The 18,654-nt window shown below is 37.8% G+C and overlaps 2 protein-coding genes across 2 annotated transcripts; both read right to left on the bottom strand.

The window, feature by feature from the left end:
* Positions 1-295: 295 nt before the first annotated feature.
* LOC144646698 (LON peptidase N-terminal domain and RING finger protein 1-like) lies at positions 296-5,021 on the bottom strand. Its single transcript, XM_078506373.1, has 2 exons — positions 3,329-5,021; positions 296-2,047 (listed from the first exon to the last, which is right to left on the bottom strand). Exons 1-2 carry the CDS (start codon positions 4,822-4,824, stop codon positions 1,369-1,371), a joined length of 2,175 nt encoding a protein of 724 aa, XP_078362499.1. The 5' UTR covers positions 4,825-5,021; the 3' UTR covers positions 296-1,368.
* A 2,023-nt stretch (positions 5,022-7,044) lies between these two features.
* Positions 7,045-18,196, bottom strand: LOC144646691 (histone deacetylase 1-like). Its single transcript, XM_078506363.1, has 16 exons — positions 18,103-18,196; positions 17,842-17,954; positions 17,599-17,716; positions 14,654-14,728; positions 14,406-14,544; positions 13,586-13,727; positions 13,154-13,246; positions 12,656-12,764; positions 11,448-11,588; positions 10,828-10,936; positions 10,232-10,290; positions 9,753-9,827; positions 8,750-9,119; positions 8,152-8,244; positions 7,690-7,733; positions 7,045-7,394 (listed from the first exon to the last, which is right to left on the bottom strand). The coding sequence occupies exons 1-16, from the start codon at positions 18,152-18,154 to the stop codon at positions 7,285-7,287; spliced, it is 1,842 nt and encodes a 613-aa protein (XP_078362489.1). The 5' UTR covers positions 18,155-18,196; the 3' UTR covers positions 7,045-7,284.
* Between the last annotated feature and the right edge of the window lie 458 nt (positions 18,197-18,654).

Genomic DNA, 18,654 nt, shown 5'->3' with positions numbered 1-18,654 from the left:
CGTGTTCAACTGTAACTTGGCGTAAGTCTCTCTGCATTGCTTTAATTATGAACAAATGTTTTTAAATCTTATTACCAGGGAGAGTAGCCCGCAAGCAGATTCACATTAGGGAATATTTTGCATGCTACAGTAAGAGTATATATCTGTGATTGTGTCTCGATGCGATTAAGCAACAGATGATGACAACTTATGCCACTTGAAAACAGATAGACAAGTTATGATATATTTAGAGGAGGTCAGTGGCAGGTGGGGCTATTTTTGCCCCTTTTTAGTACATCAATCAGCAGCAGCTATCAAATGTTTCAGTCAATTTATTTGTTTTCTGTGTGAGTGTAAAGCAGCATATTTAAGTTGAACCCCTTACATTATAATATCATAATTTTAAAATTGTTAAAAATAGATTGTGTGAAAAATGACCTATCCTATTAAGCATTACAACTAAACAGGCTTCGGATAACATTCAGGTACAATACAATACAAATAATATTTAAGGTGGAAATTAATTTATTACACTTAGCTATGGTTTTGGTACATCCTGCAGATATGGCCAGCAAAATCTGCAGGAATGCACCAGCTAGTTTGCAGGTAAGCCACACAAAAAAGAAGAAAAAATAATGGAAAAATATGCACATGCAATCATCACTTGGCCATATCCTTTCTCTCGCCTCAGGAGGCAGGATAAACAAACCTTTCAAAGGCCCTGAGCACAAGACAGTAAATTATCAAATGAAAAAATTGGGTGCATGGAATCATGGCAGCTCCAAAAAAAATCCATACCAACCCTGAAAGTTGTTAGAAAATCTGAGGGGATGGGTATCTCTACAGCTTAAAGTTAAAAAAAAGTATGAAGCTAAATTTCCAAGGATGTGACGGGGGGGGGGGGGGGGGTTGGTGGGGTTCAAACAGAGAAAACCTTCCCTGCATGGCTGGTTTATGGATATTTTTTGGAACATGGTAATGAGTTCAATAGCACTTAATACTTCTATCATTTCTTCTTGCATCATTGCCAAAAACTAATAAACTAGCTATTTTGTGTATAACAGATCAGTTACTAGACTATGTTGAAACAGTTAGCCTACTCGCACCCTATTTCTTTCCACTTTGATAATTGATTCAGACCGAAGTAGAAAGAAATCTTGTTGATTATCTATGCCTATCACTCTGAATGTAGTATGCATTTGAAATTTACAAATTTTTAAGAGTTTAATTTGCAAACTCTGTCATAGTGATTTGTATTTACAGAACCACATGAAAATAGATAATTCAGTAATGATGCTAATTGCCCCACCATAAAAGGGGAATTAAATTTGGATGCAGCAAATTCACATACAAAATTAAATAACTATTATAGTTAATACAAAACTGCTGTCAAGAAGCTGAAGAACTAGCATCCATTGAGTTTTTTTGGAGTGACAGCATCAATTGCAAAAAGCGAATAACACTCTTAAGTCGTTCAAGTATTGAGGTCATCCCCAAAATGATGAGCTTTGCCTTGTCTTGAAGAGGTAGAGCAGCAAGCACCCACCACACCCAGTCTGGGCCATCATTCAGTAACTGGAGGTTCTCCATGAAAGGTGGAACAGGTCCAATGGCATTAGTGATGCACTGGCGCTGTTCTGCCGTCATTTTGCTGAACCAGGTCTGTAATGTAATGTGACCAACTCTATTTAGTTCAATGAGTTGTTTGAGTTCTTCTTCATCCTCAACAATTTCATCTTGTAGCCATTCCACAGTAGCTGTGTGATAGCCATCTAACATCCTTCTTGAAATGACACGGAATCGCTGTCCACCAACTGTATGCACAATAGAACGTCCATCGGGGAGAAAATTCACTGTTTGAACATTAAGCATGGTGCCATAATCTGCAAATTCCTTGTTTGGGTCACCACTACCAACACACATGCCAAATTGCCTGACCTCTGACTTAACACATCGTCGCAACATCAGGCGATACTTGGGCTCAAATATGTGCAAAGGACATGGGACTTTTGGCAGGGCTAATGTACAGACAAAAATTGGTACTTGTGGATTGTCACCTTTTCCCATGCTGTTGAAAGAGAGGAAAATACACAAAAGAATGAGTGTCAAATTCCAACAGCTCAAAAGAGATTTAACACCTGATTAACACAGCACTCGAGTAGTTTTTCTTTCTCATTTTAATCTATTTACTTAATTAGAATTTAACAAAAATTAAAATATGCACTGGAAAGGGAAGGCATTGGGAAACCCTGAATGTTCTTTTTAGCAGAAAATTGTGTTAAACACAAAAGTAACATTCCTACAAAAACAGACTGTGCATTTATTATAATTACTAGTAAATCTTCACTTTTTGCAGAGTTATTATTAAATTTATATTTGCAGGGTTATTACATAATATTTCTTAATCCTGTCCCTGGCTTCAGATTATATTCCTATAACATGGCATGAGGTGAAAACCTGACTTCTCAAACTTACTGGTAAATTGATTTGAGAAACAGGAAGTAAAATTGCATTGTTCAACTTAGTGAGACATATCCAAGGGACACGACTTTTGGCTCTAATTATTGAGAGGTTTGTAAACATCAAGGCTTCAAGAAATTCACGAAAAAGCTAAAAAATATTTCCTATTCACAGAGAGTCATCATCAGTGATTTAACACGTCAAATTTCTTTAATATTTTAAGATCAAGATTAATCGGAAATTGCCAGAAATTTTAAGAAATGTTTTTGGGATCAGGAGACTCAAAGAAAAGGCTAACATGTCAGTACACCGTAAAAATATTTTGGAGAATTTGCACTAAATTTTATAACTCATAGGAGAATATTGCTAAGAGTTTGTCACCCCCAGCCCCCCAAGTGAGGTTATGTAACTATGGTTATGGAGTATGGTGATTTGCATTTGGTTGGGTTTTTTCTTTTTTCAAAACAGACAAAAAAATCCACTCCTTGTTTGAAAGGAATTCGAACGTCCATCCTCCAAAACTTCCTCTCGTGTTTCCTCGATCAGCCCGTGTCAAAACACGCGCGAAATTGACCTAAAACTTGCACATGTAACCTCACGTGCGCGAAAAGGTTATGTAACACAAAGCGGAAACATTATTTGTATACGTAATTTTATTATTACAGGTATGGCCGTGAATAAATTTAGTTTTTATTTTGAAAAAAGAAAGATACCAGTAAAAGTGAAGATTTTTTAAAAACTATTTTTACCGGAACAGCTGCTTACACTGACTAGCAGGGCTTCGTTAAATTAGAACAGGGTGAACGTTATTTTTCACTTACGTAACACTATTAAACAACCACTTCAAATGGCGATTTCCGCAATAAAATAACCCTAATATACTGCTTACCTCATGAGGATATTCATTTTTTCTTGATGTCTTTTTCTTCGTTCATTGTAATCGGCCGTGAAATGCTTGGCTAAAATCATCTCCAATACTTCCGTGACTTCCATATTTTGTACTCCTCGGTTGTATTGATCAAGCACTGCTCTACAACACGGGCACTCGACACGGTGATCAAGACATCTTTCTAGACATTCCTGGCAAAACGTGTGCCCGCAGATAGTCGTTATTGGCTGAAACAATAAACTATAACAAAGTTTGCATTCAAAATCTTCGACTTCTCTCGACTTTTCATTGCTTACTTTTCCAACAGAGCCGTTTTCGTTGTTGGGCTTTTTGACAAGTTCGTTCATTTTCGTTCGATCGTCCATAGACGGAGTTTCCTCGCTGTTTGAATAGGAAAGAGATCTTTGTCTTCTCTTTTTAAACTCACCACCAGAACTGTTCTTCGTACAACTGGCAAAACCATCTTCGTTTGCATCACATTCACCGCTAGTTTGAACTGATTCTAAGTACTCCAAAGTATCCACAGGTGCATGAGTGAAGTGCTCCGAATCATCCATTTCCTCTGCCGTTGTTTCGTGTTCGGGCGCAAGTTTTTTTATCCCAGCACGACCAAGTTTAAGAACCATCAAAGTTCTATTAGAGTTCGTGAATTTTGGGCTCAAAAGTTGATGTAAGCTTTCTGTGAACTGTTGGCGGTATCGGTCGCTTCTGGGTGCGAGAGCAGAGCAGCGTAACAAAGCTAAGACACTTTCTTCGTGTTTGGAGGACAGAACCCCTTCGAGTTTCGCCAAGTTCGCTAAAACTACAGCTTTTCTAAAGAAAGTTTTCGCTGAACTGGGCCGCAGTTTACAGGCTTGTTCGATGTCCTGGAGTGCCAAATCCAGCCGTCCCACTTGAAAGAAAGCATCAGACCGCCAACACAAACAGTGAAAATCATTGGCAGATGCAGAAAGAATTTCAGTAAAACACGCAATTGCTGTCTTTGTGTCGTTTTCAAGAAGATATTTGTGTGCCTGAGTTTTCTTGACTTGTCTCTGAAATTCCAACGGAAGCCATTTCTGGATGGAATTCGTGATTAGTACATTGACAGAGTGTATCGTGTTTTCAGATAGATCCTTTCCACATTTACTACACTGTACATAGCCAGTGAAGGATTGCTCTTCAGCAAGACAAACTTCACAAAAAGTATGACCACAGCTAACAGTCACTGGCTTCATCAACACGCAGTTACACATTAAACACGTGAAAATGCTTTCCCTGTCGCTTGCATCTTGAGAAAGTGTTTCTTCCTTTCCCTCTTTACAGAGTTTGTTTCGTTGAAACTCCATAAACGCTGTCACTAACGATGTAAGGCATTCCTTTGGTACAACTCCTACGCGAGAAGCATTCGAATAAGCACTGAACGATTTATCTAGCTGTCCATTTCGCGCAAACCAATCTCCCCGTTCTATAAGAGCTTTGAGGATGTCTTGGTCGTCCCCTGACAATTTTTCCATTTTAGTTTCACTCCTAACGTTCAAGGAGAAACCGAAATAAGTTTACGAAGTAAGGAAAGGGCCATTATCGCCGCATTCAGTGTTCTGTGACAACACAATGTGTACAAGATCCACTCGCTGATTACCGGCCGGCTTTTGTCACATTCATTCACGCAACAGTCCAAAAACACGAGTCCAATCACATGTCACGAAACGATTACACGTGAGTGCTCATTTCCGGTTAACGTGAAACGCCAAGCGATAACGACTTCACCGCAGGCTAAGCATATCAATGTAACACAAATTGTAAGCGCAATGCAACATCTGAATTTTTTTTCGATAACCGTTGCATAATAAAATAGCTGATCATTGCATAAGATGACTAAAAACTTGATTTTCCTCGGGTGAACTATTTTAGTTATGTAACATTTTTGCGTGCCTGATGTTATATAACAAGTGACGAACATGTGCAAAAAAGTAATATGCAAAACACCCTCAGATCTGAATTTTTTTTAACAATTGAATTTGGAAAGCCTTTTAACCATACCTATCCGCCCAAAGTACTACAGAAATATAATTTCGGGCCTTATCAAGTAGTGTATTGAACAATTGTTTTTTTACAACTGTGAACTGACCTCTGTCACCTCCTTCACAGTATAAACTCGTGCGCGCGCGCGTGGGGTACGACAAGATGACCCTCTTTAATTTCGCACTAAGCTTTAAGGGAGCAATTTACCTGAATTTAAATGAAATTTTAAGAGGGTTAAAAGGAGGGATGCAGAAAGAAAACGTTTTTTAAAAACATCACCAGAGAGTTGACCCCCACGCAATAGTACTCCAGGTTTTGCAGGTTGTCCGGATCCCACCGTCTATTTTTTTATTTAAAAAAAAAAAAAAAAAAAAAAAAAAAAAAAAAAAAAAAAAAAAAAAGGAAAAAAAGAAAAAAAGAGGGGGGAAAAAAAAAAAAAAAAAAAAAAAAAAAAAAAATTAAAAAAAAAAAAATTTTGCCCCAAAAAACATTTTTGAAAATAAAAAAAAAAAAGAAAAAAATTTTAAAAAATTGAAAAATTTAACCAAAAAAAAAAATCCACTTTTAAGAGCACAATCTATAAAAGCCTAACCGTCTACCAATTTTTAACCAAAAAAATCTACTTTTTTAAAAACAAAATAAATCTCGAATATTTCTTATTTCTCTAAATTTTACCAATCACGCGTGGCTTTGCGAAAAAACTATCTTCTCCCAACATCCCCAAAAATCACCCAAAAATTGACAAAACACCGTTTAACAAATTTATGAGACAATGAGAGCGTTTCTGGATTTCTTGAAACCCGAACGATATATTTCCGTTAAACCCGCGTAAAGCTGTATAAAAACGATGTTTCGGGAATGATTCCCCCTTAACTCGAAACATCTGCAAACAAACGAAAAAACTGAGGTTTTTGCGATTGGTTTACACTTACAGAACTATCTCGAAATAATTTCTCTCATAAAGTACAGCGCCCGGGGAAATCAAATCATGAGGATGTATTTTCACAATAATCATAAACCAGGAAGTAAAAAACACGGAGTCAATTTATAGCCATTTTGGTGGTTTCCAGTTTCATTGCTTTACCCTCTTCTTTTTTTACATTCCCTCTGTGCCCTCTTTATGATTCTTATATATCGAGCTTGGCGTCCCTGTGAAATGGATAGAAAAAATGTGTGTGCGATGTTGGCAGACCACTGAACATGAGAATGGCAAGGTCGCACCCAGTCTCCTAAGCTGCCCCGCTGTACTGTTGGGCAAAGAAACACGTGCTTCTCCAAGGCCCGCAAAATAAGACACCTGTTTAGACAACTTCGTTCCCAGGGTCTCTCCCTCCCCACCTCTCTGGGGGTCGGGGAGATAGGGACCCTGAAAACGAGGTTGCTGTTTGGACACTTTTGATAAGTAAGATAGATGACCAATAAAGTTTTTGCTAGCGTGTTCCAGGCTCTCGGTAGTTGGCGTTTTTTTGCTCGCTTGCCCGCGCTTTTCGCTCTTCTTCAACTACTGAGTCGAGAGCCTGGAACAGGCTAAGTTTTTGCGTAAGTCTTCAGCTGCGGAGTTAAGGGATACTTTTGGACCTGATTTAACAGTACCGGGAGTCTAAAATGTCAGTCGTGTCCCCCTCATCTAAACCTTAGGATAGGTGAGGTGTAAATCGGACATTTATAAAGTGAGAAAGAAACCGACGTGTTAAAAATGAGTTCTTCAGATGTTACAATATAATTTAATGATTTTATTACTTTAAGCAAAAGCATTCTTTACATATACAGACGAATATCGTTCAGTATCTCTTGCAAGGTAAACTGAGGTTAAAAAACAACAACAAACAAACAGAACTATACAAATACGTAACGGTGAATGAAGACAGGGAGGGGTTGGGCGGGAGTGGTTAGAAAAAGTGGGAGGGAGGGGAGGGAGCAGGGAGTCGGTGGAGTAAGATGGCGGTTGTTGTTCAGTGTTCCATCTTCGCCTCCTCCTCTTTTGCAGCTTCTGTGCTTTCTTCAGGTTGAGGAGCCTTTTCTTTCTCTTCCTCTTCCGCTGGTTTCGGTGAATTGCTTTTAGCTGTGGAACATCAGAAATAGAATTATTAAAATCCACTTCCCCTTTCTTCTTTGCACAAAGATGCCCCACGGCCTGCGTGATTAGCAGGCCTTGTCCCCAGTCCCTAGCTTGCAAAAAATAAGCGACACCCTCTGCCTGTGCAATTCTTTGTGCCTCCGCTATACTTTGGCGTTGTGAGAAAGGACCATCAGTAACACAGATTACATGTAAATGTAATAAGTCTCTTTCGCAGCCGTTATTTGTCATTGTAGATAATTAAGAGAAAGAAAGCAAACAATAAAGCAAAGTAACACACCTGTGCTGGCAGCGTCAGTGTTCTCTGCATTAGACGAAGCATCACTAAGCAAGACAAGAAGTAAAAATACACCGTTAGTAAAAAGAAGAACTCGACAACAATTAATTATGCTTTACAATAACATGTACGATTAACACTCCAAAGCTCTCATTGAAATTCACAAAAATCCTACAAAACTGTTAGGGGACAAGTCTGAGTTTTGGTTACAGAAAGTAGAACTCAGTTCTTGATATTACTTTAGCCAACGTTACAAAGACGGAACATAACTATTGTTTACTGCATAAAGCTGTGGAATATGTATCTTTTATACTTAAGCCAAATCGTTATTGGTAAAGTTTCACATCTTGTTTGTTAAATTACTGCTGGTAACTAATTACCTCAACGAAAAAAGTGTTGACTAAGATTTGAATTCTCTCAAAGATAAATAAAGGCATTGTGCGATAAACAGTTAGAAGAAATTACCCCTCAGTGTTAGTCGGAGCCTCAGATTCTTGTACTTCCATTGCTTCTTCTGTGTCATCTTTGCTTGCTGGGGGAGCTTCTGCAGCCTCAGGACTGACAAACAACAGAGGATATCAAAATTTAAACCATCGCTACGTAAAATTCCAGTTATAAGCTCCCCTCCCCCTACTTATAAGCCCCCCTGGTTTTTGGCCTAACTACCTGGAAACAAATACATACATCTGGTTAAAAGCCCCCTTCCCCCAAGATATCGCCTGGTTCTGCTGGATGACAGTACTGAACAGGGCCAAATGTCGGTGGCTCCCACCGGAATATTACAGTATGTGTTTGAATAGAATGATTCATAACAAAAGATTGTACCCCACTTAAAATCAACTACAACGTAAACTAAAAAGATTGCAGCATATCGGTATGTTGTTTAATTTTTTGCAGCATATTTTCGCTTTTCACATTTTAGTACAGCGCACAAATCCCTGGCCTGACTGAGACTATAATTATAACACCATTACCATTAACATTTGGAGCACTGAATTATCAGAAAATTTACATGTAATCATTACAACTAACTTACTACACTGAAAGAAGAAAAGAGGCATACCTTTTTCTGCTGGCTTCCTGTTCAGGCGCTGGTTCTGTTGACACCTCTGCTGTGACGCTGGCGACTGTTTGTGGGGACCCCTCCTTAGGAGTGCTGGTTGAACTCTTAGGCTTTTCCTTTTCCTCCACCGGGGATGTGCTGGGTTTTGAAGATGAGTTCTCATTTGTCACAGCTGTGGACTTGGAGTCATCGTTAACAGCATTATCAACACCATTTGCGACCATTTTTTCAACTGGTGTTGCTGAGCCTTTGACTCGCTTACGAGAACGCTTGACTTCCTTTGCATGATGAACGTCTCTTCTGTTGTCGCCTTCGTCTTCTGAATCTGAGTATTCTGACGGATGTGAAATGTGTTTGTCTGATGCACGGACTGGAATGCAAAAACTAGTATTAAAACAGTGTAAATTGTTCAGTCACTCTCAGTGGAAACTGGCTTTGGTTCATTGACAAATTATCTGTGCATTTGACATTTCTATGAAAAGTATCACTTTAACCAAGAGGTGTAGCCAAATCAACCACTCACTCAACGGCACTTCAAGTCCATTGCCTAAAAAGAATTTGATGATACAATAAGACAAAACTACTGCTGGCTGATGATGTTTAATCTTCTCACTACCTGTCTGCTTGGCAGTGTATTTTAAAATATTACTGGAATGAGTATTGCAATCAGTATAGGACATTTAGAAAATGAAACGGTTTTTTAAACCGATAATAATAATAATAATAATAATAATAATAATAATAATAATAATAATAATAATTACGAAATTGTTGTGCGCAAATTCCATACGTAAATGTTCAAAGCGCATTACAAAAAAAATGAACGTTACACCGATCTGTTTTTACACCTTCAAGTTCGTTCTTATGAACTTTTGCTGAACTCTGATGAAGGTACAGTAAACAGTAGAGTCACCCAAAATTTAGGTTTAAAAAACAGATTGGCTTAAAAAACCATTTCATTTCATAAAATGTATTAATATTGAAAGATGTTTTGATCACATACTGCTTATCCTGCGGTCACCCTCCAACTCATCTTCATTGTCACTGTCCTCTAACACTGGAGCATCATCAGGAATTGCTAAAAAAAAATTAAAAGAGAAAATTCTCATCTAACAATCAAATACTGCCACCTTGTTTAAAGTATATTTATTATTACACTGGCAAATACACCAGCAGGCTTCCAGATTACACCAATTTTTTTAAAAAAGCACAAAGAGATGTACGTGTATGTCATGCTGTCAATGTCATACTGTAGGAATGATATGTCACTGGATAAGTTTATCTGCTGATAGGGATAAAGACCACATTATTGATCAATTGACTTCTCACTCATATGGTTTGGAAATTGAATTTAAACGAAAAAAAGACAACAGGATTAAGTTACTTGTGAAATAAATTTCCAGTAAAACAAGAAGTCAATCTCCCTAAAGAAATGAGTAGCATTACAAAGTACATGCAAAGCATTATTTCCTTTTCACTTACGATGCATCTGCACTCCTGGTGCATGGGGAAGCATTCGTAGGTTTTCAAACAATCTTTGTCTGCAAAGAAAAAGTGGTAAACAAATAATCTGAAAATCTACACAAAATCAATTTTAGCAGAGATAGTGTGTCGACCATGGGTCCCCATTTTCCCCTGACAGATTTAGGCTCGACTCAAATCACATGTACAAGGGATAACACTGGTAAGAGAAGAACAAAAAAATAATGTAGTGCTAAAAGCTTACATGCGGTCGTGTGTTTAAATTTGGCTCTGCTAAAAATGAAGGCAGTGGTAGAAATGTGAGTCAGACAGGGATGCCATAAGTTTTTGTCTTGTGTTACCTTATTATAGGAAATTAACGATACATGTTATAAACGCGAAATTCAAAAATTCGCGTTAATTTTATTGATGTTAATTAATATAAACACATTTACTATAAGCATTTAACTTGAACTTTTCTTAAATTTGCGTTAATTTTATTACGCGTATATTTTGTTCGCGTTGTTAAAATGCTTCGTTATATTCCTATAAGGTACTAATGTTAAAAAGTGTTTAAATAATGCTACAAAGCAAAGAAAACAGTTCAAGAATCTTACTTGATCTTTTCCAGGTAGTCAGTAGTGTTTTGGTTAGCCATGTTGGATGGACTGATGTGCAGCTTGAAGTCTGGTCCAAAGTACTCAAAGTAGTCATTGTATGGAAGCTCTACAAACATATTGCAACAACATTGGCTCATAGTTTATGAAGGCTTTTATATAATTATGTAGAATTACTGTTGTATGTTAGAATTACACATGCACAAAAACTTCAAAGTATTAAACTTTAGTGGTTATGAATAATAAATTGACAGCCATAGTTAAAATGTGCAGTATATTTCACTTTGTACTGTGAACATGAAGGAAGTCAAGTAGGATTCTCCTTACATAGAGTTTGCAAAGTGCAAGGCACAAAAAATGAAGCATTTTTATTACTGCTCGGAGAAAGAAAATTGTAAACAAGTGTAAATTGGTAAGTGAAGGAATTGTATAGGCATATGTTTTTCTGCTCATCTGTACACTTTTTGTTATTTATAAATGTCTGTGCAATGTTTAGTTATTTCTAAAATACTTCAGTAAAGGAATAAATTGGAATTATTAACCAAACCCAAATAACTTATTAGATGAGAAAATTTACTTTTGTTTTGCTGATTATAAGTAGTGTAAGAGTTCTTACAAACCATTTGCAATATCAGAGTCCAAAGCTACTGCTGTCTCAAATGTCCAGCATCTTGCAACATTCCTGATTGTGTATCCACCACCTCCAAGAACCAAGAGTGGCAGATTGAACTTCTTTACAAAGTTCACACACTGTGCATGTCCTGCAATCACAATTAAACTTGTTCACACCTGAGTATTACAGTCCGACCTCTATTAAGTGGCCACCCTCGGGACTTTGAAAAGTGGCCGCTTAATAGAGGTCGGACTGTAATACTCAGGTGTGAACAAGTATAAATATAAATTGAATAGGAATGGCAAAACACATGATTTTATTGACTCTATATATAGCAAAATGCTTTTAAAAAGTGAACATATATGAAGATAAATCCAAAATTCATTGTTACAAAACATCAAGTGCATTTCCAGCCCATGCATAGTTCCAGCTCTAACACAGAGGGCACGTAATTGAAATGTATAGTATTTCTTCGGGTTAATAATGTAAAAAATTATGCAAAACATTGCTGACAAGTTTCTTAGGCCTTTTTGCATCAACAGTTGGTACGTGAAAAAATTTAGCTCAAGAATTTTCACGGACGATATATATCATCTGTCACCATTTCGCTTGGAAAGATAATTTGCTGGCCGCTTAATGGAGGTAAAAAACCATATAAATAATACACTTGCAACAGCAAAAAGGTGGCCGCGGCCGCTTAATAAAAGTGGCTGTTAAATAGAGGTATCAAATACAGCAGTTTAGTGACAAAGAAATCGGGACTATGGAAAGTGGCTGCTTAATGGAGGGTGGCCACTTAATAGGTGGCCGCTTAATAGAGGTCGGACTGTACTATGATCTGTCCCTTTTGTACCTCTCCAAAGGTTTTAAATAATATTGTACAAAAAACGATATTTCCAAAGAAATACTAAATACTTCAAAGATTGACAGACTTCCAAAAACCTTCAAAGTTCCAAACTACTCCTTTATTAACTTGGTTTGACAAATAGGGGCTGGTGAAGCATCTTTTAAAGAATGCATGTCTTGCAGAGTTTTAGCCCAATTTTAGGGGTCTCGTCATCTCAAATTTTTCTGGGATGCCCTCTCTGAGTCCGATTTTTTTTTGCAAGGCCAAAAAAGTCTTGGGCTCACCAAAAAAAATGTCACCATGTTACAGTCTCGAGTTTACCACTCGACACCATACTTGTACGTAACTAAGTGATTTCAGGTTTGTACCTTTAAGGGACAGATTAAAACAGCCAAGTCTGTCACCAGCTAAAGAGTCGGCACCACACTGAAGAACAACAGCATTTGGTTTGTACATCTCCATTACCTTTGAAACAACCTGGATAAAAAAGTGAAGTTTTTTATTGTTAAATGGCGATATAGTGGAAGCTTAACTTACACGACCACCTTGCTATCATAACCTATTTTTGGTCAAAACAAAGGTTCAGTCAGTTTTTTATCTGAAATCCCCTGCATTTACATACTTAAATAGCAGGCAGAAATCTGCTCTTCAAAATTTAACCTGCTAAGGTTCAAAGCCAGTGGGGGGGGGGGGGAAAGTGGGGGTTCCAAGGTCACATTCTCAATACTTTTTCATAGTAATTTCCATACATTGTCTTAAATTCTTGTTGAGAGAATTGGGTTTTTAAACAAGACTTCCTTTCTGCAAACTATACATGAATTTGAGAATAAATAATGTGCTGTACAAAACTAGCATCTCGCCCTTACAGGATTGAAAATCTGTTCATAAGACTCATCATCGATTCCGTCTCTGAGTGGAAAGTTCACAGCATAATATTTTCCTTTTCCTGCTCCGATATCCTGTGAATAAAGAAAAAATGTATTTATACAATTCTTATAATAACCCAAATAATTTCCTGAGTTTTCAAAGAGGGTATTGCAAATGAAATTTCCTTGATAAAGGTTTACCAAGATACGATTCTCAAGCTGGTTGATGTGATTTATTAGCAATTTCGACAGGGCCCAGTCAGTGCTTTGGAAATTAAACTGATAATTAACCAGATGTAAATTAGCAACAATTCTCCTGCTGTTGTTTTTCAAAAATATGTTTCTACAATTGCTTTTGGGATTGCATTGTCCAGGTCAAAGGAAAGTTCAATTTTTAAGCTCCAATAAAATATTATTGTGTAATGAACTCACCCTTAGATCACCAGTCCCAGGAAAATATTCGCCATATTTGTGAAATGACACTGTCATGACGCGGTCAGTGGTGTAAAATGCCTCCTCCACTCCATCACCATGGTGAATGTCAATATCAATGTACAATACACGCTGGTGGTACCTGACAGAATCATAGAAAGACATATAAGCAATGGGATAACTGTGTCTGTGCTAATGATTATTAATGGTTTGTCTGTGATCAACAGAGGGTAGTTAATGGAGTCAGTGCTGGTTTTCTATCTGCTTGCTTAACAGAAACACTATTTCAGCCTTTACTTAATTGACTTGGAAGGTGCAGTCATCTGCTGGTTATTGTATTGGAACTCTGGATTGTAAGTTTTGGGTTCAAGCTCTGGCCAGGGTTGTTGTGTTTTGCTTGCTCTCATAATGCCTATCTTTAACTAGGAATACAGGGTGGATCTAGGGGGAGGGTGCAGGGGGTGTGCACTCACCCCCTGAGATGACCTGCAGCTTTCTAATACAACTGGTATTCTGCAAAAAAAGGTCAGTTATACCATTCCTTAGTGGTGCACCCCCTCCTAAGAAAAATCCTGGATCCACCCCTGGAATATCAATGGTTACGGGCAAATTATTGTTGGGGTAATGTAACAAACATGCAGGAGGATACCGTCTGTATCATGGTATACTATAGAATCTAGAGTTATGCACGGAAAATGACTAGTGAGCCTTATTCTATTCCACAAATTCCACAAATACAAGCACACCGGTCTATAGTAACATTTCAAAGTTACACAACCAGATAGGAAAATATCAATAAAAAAAACTATTCAACACTTACTTCAGTAGCTCCAGAATTGCCAGAACAATGTCATTGACATAGCAAAACCCTGATGCTTCAGATTTCTTTGCGTGATGCAAGCCACCGGCCCAGTTAACTGCGATGTCTGTTTGCTGTTTATTTAGTTTCACTGCTCCCGCTGAAAATCAAGAAAGTAAGAAATTCAAGTTCAGAAAACTCTTTCTACAATAAGGTTTAGATAACAACAAAAGTGTTGCAATTTAATAAAAACAAAGTGTGTTGCTTACCAATAGATCCTCCAGTTGACAGTTGACAAAACTCAAACAAGCCATCAAACACTGGACAATCCTCTCCTACATTGACTGAGAAATAAAACACAAGAATTTATTATTGATACTATACTGTCTGTTAAGGGCCCATTACAGTATCTTTTGGGGCCGTTGCTAGGGAGATTTCAATTGGCTGTAACTTGATATATCGTTGCTTTTATTTAACCAAATTTAGACAGGAGTTTTAGAGTGCGACTGCAAGTCAGTTGATGACGTCATCGGTGCACGTCTAATGTCACGTGACCCAGAACAAAAAACTGAGTTTTACGCAAGAAACTTACGGTCTCATTCATAGTTTGTAGTATTATGTCAATTTGTACGTTTATCTTAAAAAATGTAAGCATGCGTTTTCCTTTAGCACAAAAACTTGAAAAATAAGTAAAGAAAATATGTTCTTTTGACCACGTTTTTGAACACAACTTTAATGTTGTTTTGATTTTCCGAAAACGCATGCTTACGTTTAAAGAAAAATGTATTTTCTTTCGATTTACTGCAAAAAACAGAAGGTACGTTTTTTTCCTTCCGAGAAAAACTCGCATTTTCGTCCGTACCGGAAGTAAAATTATACGGTGAATGATTGGTTGAAATCACGGTAATTGACACTGCTGCACTAAGTTGGCTTTCCCCCCGCTCACGTACGCTTCAAAAACTATAATTTTTCGACACGGCAAACTTTACTTCTTGCTTGTATTCGGACAGCTTTAACAACGTTTACTGTCGCTCAACTAACATGTAGAGGCTATGACAAATGTAAACAAAGGCGGTCGTAAGTATTAAAAAGAGTTTAGTGTGAGTTTCTTTATTTTCGGCTTGTAATTTGCGAATTAACGTAAACGGCGTAATCATGTTTTGTCAAGGAGGCTACAATTCATAGTTCGGTTGAATAAATAGTTAACGTTTGTAAGCTGAAATGTTTTTATACAGGTGTTTTATATAGTTTAGTTTTCGCAGTTTTGTACCTTACTGAATTTGTCATGTGGTTAGACTGCTGTACGGATCATAATCAGCAGTTTCTGCATGCAATTTACGGCAGATAAATCGACTTCATTCCTATATTTCTGCGGTAACTGTGTAAAAATTATCTTACCTTCGTTTCGCGAACGAAATGAATCGCTGTTTTTTTTTCTGAGCTTCGTTTAGTTTTAGTGACAGTGCTTTAATTTTTGCCAGTAGCTTTCACAGATTTCTTCAGTGAGTTGAAGGGGAAACTGATGAAAATGCGGTAGCGCCGCACATTCGCATGTTTTCTAATGCATCGGCGGCCACTTTTAAAAATATTTCGGCGGTTTCGGATACTTGCTTCAGACTTCGTATATGTTTTGCAATCATTTAGTATGACAAACTTTTTTTTATTTCAATTTACCCAGTTTGCTTTTACTGCAGAACAAATTTCCGTGATTGGAATATGATTCTAACCGAAAGGGAACTAAACTCGCGTAAAATTTTGCCGCTAAATTAAGCTGAATCACGGACACGAATGCGAGAAAACCGGAAATAAAATTGCACTTGCGTGGCAACCGCGTAGCTTGGCAACGAGATACTGTAATAGGCCCTTAAAGGGCCTATGTCATGGTATTTTCGTAATTTAAGAGCTCTTAACTTCAAATTGGCAGAGCTAAAGTCTTTTATTGGCAAAATCACGGCCACATAACAAACAAGGATGATTTTAGAGCATTGTAAATGACACTTTCATACAAATTGAGAGAAACTTGAAAAAAGTAGGGCCGACGTTTTTCAAGTTTTCCCGAACGCAATTGCAATCACGAATTTTACCCATCCATGCCCCCTTTTGGCCTTTCTGTGTTTCTTTTGAGTTCTTCTACAGTTTTAAGCCGTTGTTGTGATATTTCAGTTAATTCTATGACCAGCTGGTCAGTGCCAAATTTGCCTAAAATTTTGTGACATAGCCCCTTTAATATAATAGAGCCTTATAATACTGCAACAAACACTAGATTTGGGTTGTTGTGCTATCCCAATATTTTTATTTCACCAATTAACCAATCCATCTTCAAAATGCTAGCTGTGACCATGAAATATGTTACATTGCGCCACAACCGGCATTCAGACTCGCTCCCTGCTCATAATCAGAGAGCTCAGCCCCCAGGGGGGTACTCCGGCTTGTAAACGACGGGGATGATCGAATGGAGGCAAAACCCAGGACCCAAAAAAAACCCTTAGTCTTCCGACATTACCCAAAAAAATCCCTAAAACAAAAATAACCCCCGAAAAAATCCCTTGTCAAATTACCCCTAAATTGCCAGGAGGTGCAATAACATAACACAAAAGAACGCTCGTTTTGTTTATTCATCATACCATAAATGCGCCAAGGCACTTTGGTTCGTTTTTAATACCCAAAAAAATCCCCTATCTAAATCAAGATACCCAAAAAAATACTTGCCAAATTTTCCAACCCAAAAAAATCCCGGAATCGAAAATTTCAAACCCAAAAAAATCCTTCGATCATCCCCGTCATTAACAAGCCGGAGTACCCCCCTGGGGCTCAGCCGACCATAATCTCATCTCGAAAGGCACTGTAAAATTTACTTTTTACTTCTTAGTTGCAACCAGATTTACCAGAAGTGGAGGGTAATGTTAAGAAAAATTATTGTATATCTTAATAAGGTGGCTGTATGTCGTATTTACAATTAAATCAAGAAATTCCATTGAAATCAATTATTTTTGGTAAACAAAAAATTATCCAAGGGAAAACCCTTAATTACAAGAGTATGTAACAATCAAAATCTATCATAATTGTGGCCTTTTCCACAGTGGTCATAAAAATATGAAACATTACATAACAAGAGAGAAAGTCAGTACTACAAACACAACACTTAATTATCCAAGTTGGAAGAATGCAAGAGGAAATGGAAACCACATGCTTATTCAATAATTTTTGTACTCACATCTTTGCATTTGCTTTGTGTACTCTGACATATTATCAGGCCTGATAGTCTTCAGGAATTTGATGTAATCATCTGAATGGTATTTAGTCATCTCATCCAAGTTTGCTTTGTGTGGGCGCTAAATTGAAGAAACGTGAAAAGAGATAAACGAATGACATTTCATTTCATTCAAACGAAAGAAAGAAATGACAGTCCACGCAACACCGCTTACAATGTAATGAGGAATCTGGAATATACACTTACGTAGATCTCCATTTTCCTGTACAATCCATAGTTTAGAAGCAAGTTGTGGGTCATTCGAATGCGATGTGGCTTCATCGGATGGCCTTGGCCGTAGTAGTAGTTACCGATGTCACCTTTGTTCAGAACGCGAAAAAGACGTAAGAACACGAAGGTAAAATTAGGCTATTTAAACAACAAAGCAAGCCTTCAAACTTTCACAAACTTGTCTTTAGCAACTTTTCTACAAGTACGCACAAGGTTAGCAGTAAATTTGTCGCTTACCATCGTAATAGTAGCAAACTCTTTTCTTTCCGCCGGGAGTTGTGTACGCCATGCCGGTGATAATTCTTGCTTCCTCGGCGCTACTTTGAAACAGAGAAATCGGTCACGTGATCATCTTTAGCCAATCAGAAGCAGTATTTCCAGTCAAATTATTATTTTCTATTACTTCTCAATAAGGCTGCCAGCTATTGAGCCATTAATGGATTAGAATAATAATCCTATGAGCACGCTACGCTAGAATTTTTAAATACTACCAAAAGCCTTTGTATTGAATTTCGTTTCCGTCTGAGAATCAGGCTAGGGACAACATAAATAAAGCGAACAAGGAATCAACCATGTCACATTCGTCCACGAGGGGGTCCCACGAGTAAGGTAAGGTAAGGTAAAACTTTATTTATGCAGGGTGGCCCATTCAGCACAGTGGCTGGTCTCCAGAGGGGCCCTGCTAAATACGAGGGGTGATTTCTGTAAGTAAATATGCAGCATAGGCCTACGAGGCGGGGGGGGGGGCGAGGGGGGCTGCAGCCCCCCCAGTGCCAAAATTTTTCGGAC

The sequence above is a fragment of the Oculina patagonica genome, chromosome 3, assembly GCF_052425735.1.
Source record: "Oculina patagonica isolate OP01 chromosome 3, crgOcupat, whole genome shotgun sequence".
NCBI classification, from domain to species: Eukaryota; Metazoa; Cnidaria; class Anthozoa; order Scleractinia; family Oculinidae; genus Oculina; species Oculina patagonica.
This window is presented reverse-complemented; position numbering and strand designations above follow the sequence as displayed.

Coding starts and splice junctions, on each gene's coding strand:
- LOC144646691 (XM_078506363.1), bottom strand. CDS start 18,154: ATGGCGTACACAACTCCCGGCGGAAAGAAAAGAGTTTGCTACTATTAC. Junction 17,955..18,102: donor AGTTTGCTACTATTACGATG/GTAAGCGACAAA, acceptor TTCTGAACAAAG/GTGACATCGGTAACTACTAC. Junction 7,734..8,151: donor GCTCCGACTAACACTGAGGG/GTAATTTCTTCT, acceptor TGTCTTGCTTAG/TGATGCTTCGTCTAATGCAG.
- LOC144646698 (XM_078506373.1), bottom strand. CDS start 4,824: ATGGAAAAATTGTCAGGGGACGACCAAGACATCCTCAAAGCTCTTATA. Junction 2,048..3,328: donor AAAATGAATATCCTCATGAG/GTAAGCAGTATA, acceptor CTCTTTCAACAG/CATGGGAAAAGGTGACAATC.